General features: G+C 38.1%; 1 protein-coding gene across 1 annotated transcript; it reads right to left on the bottom strand.

The window, feature by feature from the left end:
- Positions 1–1,151: 1,151 nt before the first annotated feature.
- LOC113335394 (trichohyalin-like) lies at positions 1,152–8,501 on the bottom strand. The gene is made up of 3 exons (XM_026581455.1): positions 7,770–8,501; positions 7,158–7,338; positions 1,152–1,600 (listed from the first exon to the last, which is right to left on the bottom strand). The coding sequence occupies exons 1-3, from the start codon at positions 8,499–8,501 to the stop codon at positions 1,152–1,154; spliced, it is 1,362 nt and encodes a 453-aa protein (XP_026437240.1).
- Positions 8,502–9,261: the final 760 nt, after the last annotated feature.

Below are 9,261 nucleotides of genomic sequence, written 5' to 3'. Positions count from 1 at the left end.
GTCTTTACGCTTTCGCGCAATGACCCATTGATCTCGCCTTATCATCTTTCGTATTATTTCCTCTGGCGGATGTTTTTATGCGGCAATACGACAGGTCTATACTCTTGGTCAAATTATAGTCCCATGATATTGACGTCTTTTGATACAATTCAAATCCCTATTGGAGGGTGCCGTCCTTATATTCCCCCTGATTGCCCCTTCAAGGAAGCGTACCCCTACCGGGTTAGGGTGGGCTCTTCCCATCCGGTGATGCAACATCCATTTTTTTTTTTGTGGCATCTTTCAAGACCGCACCCTAAGTGGGGTTTCTTGAGGACCAAGTGTATCATAGCCAGGACTTATCAAGAGTGGCGAGGTACGCTCCAGACGCCCTCGACACTCTTGACTCAACCGTGTACCGAGGACCAAGTCTATCATAACCAGGACTTATCAAGAGTGCGATGTACGCTCCAGACGCCCTCGACACTCTTGACTCAACCGTGTACCGAGGCGCCCTGATCGAGTTTTTACACTCCATGATGGAGAACTTAGTACCTTAGTCTTTCGACTAAGGAGTTTCAACCGGATATGCTTTTATTTCGCCCCCAATATCCATGACTCAGGTTCCAGGGTTGGTATGGCTTTCACCTGAGCCATGCATTACTAAGTTTTCCCCAATTATGACGCGCGTTAGGGCTTATTTATATTGCCTCTTGCACAAGTGTGAACTAGGGTGCACACCACAATTGGATGCCTAGCCTCCCTAGTTAGAGGTTATAAATTTTGTTTCCCTCTAGTGAGGTCTTATTCTGAGGTCTTATAGTTGCCTCTGTTTCGTACTCGTATTCACAGAGGATTCGATATGAAAAAGTAGAATCATTTATTTTCATGTCTTTCGCTCATACAATGCTGATTTATTCTTTTCTTTATTCGCATACATAATAATATCTTGATAATAACCTATTTGCTACTTTCTCCTTTTCTTTTTTAAGGATTTCGCACAGTGATTAATGTCTTCGGATGTTTTGTTGCCGCACTCTTTAGTTGTAGTGTTTCTTCAGATATTTTCTGTTATGAAGTTGATTATACATCTTCTTCATATTTCCCTCATTCTTCTCTATCAAATCATACATATCATTTCCAACATTCCTCTTTACTTCATATGGTCCAGCCTATGTTTCCTTTCTCTTTTTACCTCCTTGTTTTTGGTAGGGTGGTAATTCTCTCAAAACCAAGCTTCCTGGATGAAATTTTTCTCTATTTGTTCGCTTTCTATGTTCATGTTCGCTTGCAGGTGCGATCTCCTCCATAGAAATCTGACATGTCTCGTCTGTTTCTTCACTCTTCTTCGTGATTGAGATACTTTCATCTTTTGACGGTGTTTCTCCTTCATAATGACTATTCACCTCTTCCTCTTTGGTTATAAAGTCCACCATCAATCTTTCGCCTCGCTTTCTTTCTTCTATTTCCTTCTTCCAATTTCTTCTTTTGTTCGCACGTCCCTCACTCTTTTCCACATCAATATCATTGCATGTCTTCGCTTCTGCTGTATTACCTCTGATAATTCCCACTCCATGAGGTAATGGAAATTTAATGCATTGGTGATATGTAGAGGCCACACCTAGAATGTTATGTAACCATGGTCTCTTTATTAGTCACTACACCAAATATGGGATTTAGCAACTCAGATTTGCAACATCTTTGAAGCTGTTGCGAATTTTCAGTTGCTAATTTCAGTTGCAAAAAAAATCGCAACAGCTTAGAACTGTTACGAAACTCGCAACTATTTGACTTTTTTGCGATTCGCAACAAAATTCAGTTGTATGCGTGCGACGTGTGTGTGTGCTTCCCACACTTTCAAGCTGACTCGGTTTCAGCCCATTCAAATACTTGGAGTCAGCTTCAAAACTTACTCGGTCTTTATTATTATCGAGAACATCTTTTCTTATCTTCTCCTATATCTTTCATTCTCTTCTCCCTTCCTCTCTCGTTCTCTTCTGTAAATCTCTGCTCATTTCATTCTCTTCTACCTTCTTCTATCATTCTCTCTACTACAAGCATCATCGTTATCAACATCATAAACCCCAAAATCCTTTTCCTTCTTTCTTTTCTAAACCCTAGAAATCTCTTTATGATTTCCCTAAACTTAAATCTCCATTGAAAACCCTAGATTTGGTCATGACCAAATTGAAAGCTTCATCTTCTTAACGTTTGAATGATTTTGAGTCTACTTTATCTTATTCATTATGGATTCCATGAATCAACATCAGTAAATATCGTTAGGGTTTTCAAAGTTAATTTTTTCATGTTTCTCTTTTTGATTTCAAGGTAGAAATTAATCTCTTTTCAGTTCTTCTTTAACAGGATCTCAGCATCATCCGTAGGATGTAAGATATTTTGGTATAATCTTATAATACTACTTCTTTTTCAAATCTTGATGATTCCTCATATTTATGTGGTTATTGCAGCTTGTTTTAATAGTTTCATTTTGATCATAAACTCGTGTATTCAATGATGAATTATCAATTTTTTATGTTCCCTGGATGGCCTCAACTATCATTTTTAATTGCAATGTAGAAATTAATATCTTCTGTAATTCTTTTACTGGACTTCCAGATTGTTACGACAGCGTTTTCTTATAAGCTTGGGTTAAGGAGATTTTGAACTCAGGGTTATGGTTTCACCTTGGGATCATTTGTGTTCGTCGTAATCGACTTGTTGAGTATGTCTGAAGAGAACTACTAGTTTGTTATTGTAGTGTAATCTATGGTACACATGCATTTTATGGTGTTCATATTATCTGGTTTAGAGTTCAAGTAGGTAGAGACGATGATTACTGTGATGGACAATGATTCAAATGGTTTATTTTGCTTATTTTGTTGATATTTTTACTTTGATTTGGTGATCATATCCTATTCAAATGGTACCTTACATATCTTCATTATTGGTATATGTTTCTATTCAGTAAGTATTCATAGACTCTTTAACTCCTCAACTCACCTAATTACTTACTCACATGTTTATCTTCTCTTACAGACAATATCAATCTCATATCCTAGGACTAAATGCATTCGATCGTCATAAAAAGTTCTTGAAGAATTATGGTGAGGATAAACTCTTTTTTCCTTCTGATTATGAATTTGTGTCTTAGTTTCATTCTCGGTTATATCGTTTTTGTGATTATAGTCTTTGAAGTTTGTTGCAATATCAGAAATTATCTGTGCAAATTATGCGTGAGAGAAATCCACTTGAGCAGAATTTGTTGCCATGTTATGAACAAAATCTTAATATCAGGTAGAGGTTTATGAACAATATTATGTCCAGAAATGTCACATGAGGGGTTGAGATACTAAACATGAGGCAGCATGAGAATTGTATTGCATGGTGCTTCCTAGAAAGCACTTCTCATGGTGTTTCCCTAAGCAAATTTTAGTTTATCTCTTAGTTCTTTGTTTACCCTCTACCAGTAAGTCTGAGTTCCTTTATGTTTTCAAGAGATTTTATTTCAGTGCTAGAGAATTGAATTGTGTTAGTCTACCTAGTAAAAAAATGGAGACTGAGGAAGCATGCAGATAATGAGATTTTTATTTGCTGGATCTCAGTTTCCTAAACAAAAGGATGGTGAACAATCTCCTTCATCCAAGAAGGAAGTGGGCTACACACATCCTTACATTCATATTTGTGCTTCGATTATAATATGATTATATTAATAAAGATTCATAGGTTGAACTCTCTTTAGTTTTTTCATGTGACGACCGATTTCCACTTTCTCTTGCTCTCTATTTTACCTCAAGTATGAGTAAACTATGAACAGTAAGCGGATTAATGATGAGATTACTCCCAACAAGGAAATTTGAATTTTAGTTACAGTTTCAGGTCTAGGTTTCCAAAAATGTGCTCATCATTTGCAAATTTGCTATTATTGTAGTGGTAGGTGCCTTATCACAAATTTGTGTTTGAAAAGAAATTAGAACAGACAAGTGCCAAGTAGTACAGTTGGTGCCTGGAGGTGTAAACTGTGGATATCAGTTTGGTCAGAGTTCAATCCTTGATAGGATCAGAGTTTGTTGACCTCTTAAATTCTTTACTGGGCTCTCAGAAAAGAATATTGACCTAAAATTTTGATTCATTGTTGGTGAACTAGATAGACGAGTATCATATTTCAAACAGATATTGGAAAAAATCTCGTAAAAAACAATATTGACCTAAAATCTCAGTATCATATTTTAATTATCTGCTATGCCTTATAAACTTGTCAATCTCGTAAAAAAATCTGTTATATTCTACTTTTTTCCTCGTATGTGTGTCCACACTGAAGCAAATTATATGATTCTATGGGATGAGTTTTTGTGGTCTAATCACTGGCACCTACATGTTATGTTCCTTATAAAATTTTAAATACCTTCTTATTAAGTCCCTGATGATTTTATTTTTTGATACAATTGTTGTGTTGTTCTTTTGCCAGTTGATTTTTACTGTACTGGAAGAAAAGTAGACTTGCCTTCTAAAACTGATCAAGATACTTTTGGAGAAGGTTACAGATTTGGTTATCTTGTCACTTATTTATAACAGTACTTGTTCGTTGGTTGAAAAACATAAATTATGTCATGATTTCTTGTTTCAATTGTACCATGTCTTCTTAGAGATGAAGTGGACATGACTGTGCTGATGAGGAGGAAACTAATGCCATCTAGAATCTAAGACAAACTAAATAATGAGTACGTCCTTCATGACTGTCCATGAATTGCATAACCTGATTTTAGGGCCGAGGTCTGTATTGGGTTATGTTGACCTAATCGTGGAAGAGATTTCTTATTGCATCTTTTAAGAATTGTTGATCGCTATGAGTCCTGAAATGTTTTTTTTAAATGGTAGTTATTAATGTGCATGTGATGAGCTGACCTGGTTCAGTTGAATTATCTATAATTTTTATCTGTTATGTATGAGCTGACTAATATGTATGAGCTGACCTCCGTCTGATATCTCTAAGTCACCTATGAGCCGAGTAAGCTTAACTTTTTTATTGGTCAAGTTCAACAGAATTTCACATATAGGGTTCCCTAGTAAAGCTGCTGGCTATTTTGATATTTGGCTTTAACAATCATAAGCTTAACTTTTTTATTTGGTTGATATCTGGGAATGGATCATCATAAGGTGAATATTGCCTCGCAGTCTCGCTGGTTAGAAAGATGGGCATGAGAATATAATGAGGTATACAACTGGTAGCCCCATAAATTTAGTTATGTGCATATGATCAGTATACAACTGGCCCTTCACCTAGTTTTGCACGCTCCATAAATTTAGGTTTGATCTCTACTTTGAACAGGCAAAACGAAGGGAAGATGAAATAAAAAACCTTGAAGTATTTCACGAGGCCGGAATCAAAAGGTTGGAGGCAGTTGCATCTGCGGAAGATCTCAGCTGAGGTGCATCTCTTGTAGGAAAATGAGGAATATCTGAAGAGATAGAGGTTCTCCATACCCAGGTGGATAGGAACCTTGAAGTGACTAGATTTTCCATGGAACTTCTTCCTTTGAAAGAAGAAGTTAGAAGGCATGTGTTTCTTTCTTCAGCTCAATCTGAGTTTATACTCTTTGCAATAAAAATTATGCTACTCTTTGTCAGGTGATGCTAGACTTTGTACTCAGCATTCATATGATTTTTGTGGTGTGATTCATGATTTTGTGTCTACGTAGTTCTTCATGGTATATCATAGTGAATCAACTCTAAGAACACTTTCTTGATACTTTTGTTGGATTAATTTTTTTTACGATTAAACAGGGGAAACTTGATTTTGTTACAGGGAATTTAATTTCTGACCTGGTTTTGGCCGGTCAAACCTGGTTTTGGCCAGTCAAAACCACTATTTTTTTGGTGTTGCAAAAATTTTGCAACTGCTGTAAGCTATTGCGGCATTTCAGTTTCGTAACAGAGCTAAACTGTTGCTACCTCCAAGTTTCATAACAGTTTGAAACAGTTGCGAAATTTTGACGTTGCAACAGTTGGAAACTGTTGCGAAATATTGCAACATCGACTTTCATAACAGAGATAAACTGTTGCGAGCCCGTTTTGTAACTGCCAGTTACCGTTGCGAAACACTAAATTTGGTGTAGTGAGTGCGTTGTAGGGAGATTCTACACCCACAACACAAAAGGTTATTTCCGTGGTTATTGCTTTAAGAGGAATTCTCATGGTAACTTCTCCCTTGGGCATGTTGGCCGATCCATTGAAGCCGTAGATCTTATAAGTCGAAGGAATCAGGTCTTCATATTTTCCTCTCATTGTCTTGTATACATGGTAGAACAAAGTGTCCACAGAGCTCCCGGGATCAATTAATATCCTATTTATCGCCCATGTGTCACCCTCTATATCTTCTTCCTTATACATTGTTTCTTTTGGTATTATATCCAACTTAAACACCAATGGACTCTCATGGATTTCGCCCCCTCCAAGTACTTCCTCTGTGCTAAACGTGATTGGCTGCTTCTGCCATTCCTTGAGTTTTTGTATCTTTGCTAGGTTGAGTACTTCTTTTCCTTCGGCATCCCTTTCATACGCGCGACTCAACATATTGTCGTGGAAGTCTTCTATAATTTTGGATGAATGTATTATTGAATTACAATATAGGTTCTTGGAATTCTCTCTCACTTCAATCAGAAAGGTGTTTTTTCTTTGTCTGCATCTGACGATTGTCCCCCCGCTGTTGGTGGTGGTGGTGGCGGTGGCGGTGGTGTAGCTAGAAAGTGGTTAAGCTTTCCTTGACCAATCATTCATAATATGATTCGTTGTATATTCTTGCAGTTATTTGTTGTGTGACCGTGGAAACGATGATAAGCACAAAACTCTCTACTTCTTCTTCCCGATGGTGGTTCTTGCCCTAGATTTGGTGGTGGTGTTATTCCCTCCATTAGTATGACCGCCTCCCAAACCTTCTCCACTGTCGTGTTAAGAGGTGGCGTCCTGACTTCTTCCTAGACTCTGTTGTTCGCGTCCTGATTGTAATATCTCCTGTATCCCACGTATCCTTCTCCCTGATTTTCGAACCTTGCGACTTTGTTGTTTCCTCCATGATTATTGTATTCCCTTTATCTGTACTCGAGTTCATACATCTCCTGATCTCTAATACTCATCGCCACATATTTTTGTTTATCTTCTGATACTGCCTTTTTCTTGGCTACCTTGCGAAGTTCTCGCAATCGTGTTTGCTATTCTTCGCAGTAGGCTTGCATTTCCTTCCTTCACATTCGCAACGGCAACTGGGTAGGACTCCATATCTATTTGTTTTTCCTCAAGAGCGATGTACTCCTCCTGGTACTCGTGCAGCTCTGCCATGGATATTCCGCCCTTCATCCTGAATATCTGCATGTACAATAGATCAGTTGAATAATGCATTGATGAAGTCTAGGATGAAGTTTCTTTCATTTGCTTTCCCTGTCATTTCGCTGCACATGGTCCTCCATCTTGTAATTAGAGTTCGCAAGCTTTCTTTCGTTCTCCTTCGCAGGCTGAATACCCTCTCGATCCTAGGCCTTAACATGTTGTTGCTGATATACTGTCTCAGGAATAAACTTTGCAAGAGTCGGAATGATCTTATTGAACCTACTGGCAATCCATCAAACCATTTCAAAGCTTCTCATGTCATGCTTGCTGGAAAATACTTGCACATCACTGCATCATTATCCTCCCATTGCAGTAGAGCCAAGATGTACGCCTTGATATGTTGAACTACACATGTAGATCCATCAAAGATATTAGGGAACGTAGGTAGTGTGCATTTTGTTTTTGGTCACTAATTGTATCTGTCGTGCGAAAGGCGTCTTTGCTGCTTCCTCTATAGCTTCCTCCAGTTGTCTTCTTCCTCCATCTTTTCCTTTTTCCATCGACTCTCTTAGTTCTGTTATTTCCCTCATGATTTTATTATTAGGGAATGGGTTCTCTTGTTGCTGCATAGGCCTTTTAAATCGTGCTTGCCTCAATCTGTTTTCCTGTATGCTTTGACGTACAACTTCTTCTAGTTCTTGTTGCTCTGCATCTTCCCTTCTTCTTCTGCGTCTTTCCCTCTCATTCCTCGCATGCTCCTGTGCGGCATTATCCCTCTCTCTCTGTTGTCTAAGCATTTCTCTCCCATGAAGTATCATCCTTGATTGTTCTGCGTCATTAACTTGCTCTGATTCATCCTGCATGCGGTTATATTCTTCATCTCCCCCCGGTCTACCTTCTCTGCGACGTCTTTGCCTAGGTTCATTCTCATCCACCTGCACATATCTATCTTCCATGCTATTGCATTCGCGCTCCTCTTGTAAATTATCACCTACCTGAAAATTTTCCACCAAGTTGTTATCTAAAAATTTTTCTCGTTCATTGTCTTTACCGTCAGATCTGCTTCTCCTGGATGTACTCCTACTTGTTCTCGACCTTGAACTCGCACGTGTATTTCTAGATCTGGTTTGTGCCCTTTGCTCCTGCAACCTGTGGTTTTCTTCTCTTAGGTCGTCATTTTGTTGTGTCAAGTTTGCACGCATCTCTTCTTCTTTCTTCTGCTAACTGTTGCCTGAGCTCTCCAATGGTCATGTTCTCCTCCGTTAAGTCTACCGTTCCTTCATCTTGTGTCCTTTCTTCGTTTTCTTCGGCGGTATCTGTATTTGTGGTGTGAACACTCACTTCCTCATAGTTCATGTGGTCGTTTTCCTCTGGTATTGGTTGGATCTGAGATCTAACTTTCCTAGGCCGATTGTTCCTCGTTCCCATACGCGAAGATTCTGCGATTTCACCTCTCCTTCTTCCTGCAATCCTCCTACTTCTCCTGATTGGTATTGCGTTCTCTCCTGTGGGTACTTGTCTCACCATCTTTTTTCTTGAAACAATACTTTCTTCACAAACTTATGAAAACAAAAATTTTCTTCCTAGATGAAAACTTCGTATTTATGAATTGAACTTAAATATTAAAACTCAGCGAAAACAATCACAATCTTTTCTTAAAGACAAGATTATCTAGAGATTCTTTGAAACCATTTTTAAATTTTTTGAAAACAGGTGTAATCTCTTCAATCCCTGTTTCTGGACGCCAAAATGTAGTTGCAGAAAATCCCACAACTACACCCCTTTGACAATACGTAAATCTAACTATGAAATCATGATGAAGAACACTTAGAGGAATTTTATTCAGTTTAGAAATCAATACAAAGAATAAGATAAAACCCTAACTTGGGAAACAAATAACTTTCTCTCTCCTAAAGTTCTATCTCAACTCACCAAAAAGATCTCTCCCTACTACAATGTTGG

This window comes from Papaver somniferum, unplaced genomic scaffold, assembly GCF_003573695.1.
Source record: "Papaver somniferum cultivar HN1 unplaced genomic scaffold, ASM357369v1 unplaced-scaffold_1442, whole genome shotgun sequence".
NCBI lineage: Eukaryota > Viridiplantae > Streptophyta > Magnoliopsida > Ranunculales > Papaveraceae > Papaver > Papaver somniferum.
Note: the sequence above shows the minus strand (reverse complement) of the source record. Positions and strands in the feature narration are given on the sequence as shown.

Bases quoted from the DNA above. Each gene is read 5' to 3' on its own strand.
- LOC113335394 (XM_026581455.1), bottom strand. From the start codon at position 8,501: ATGCGTGCAAACTTGACACAACAAAATGACGACCTAAGAGAAGAAAAC. The intron at 7,339-7,769 runs GTGACCAAAAAC...TTGTACATGCAG, and splicing joins TCGCACGACAGATACAATTA to ATATTCAGGATGAAGGGCGG. The intron at 1,601-7,157 runs GTAGCCAAGAAA...ATAACATTCTAG, and splicing joins GATTGCGAGAACTTCGCAAG to GTGTGGCCTCTACATATCAC.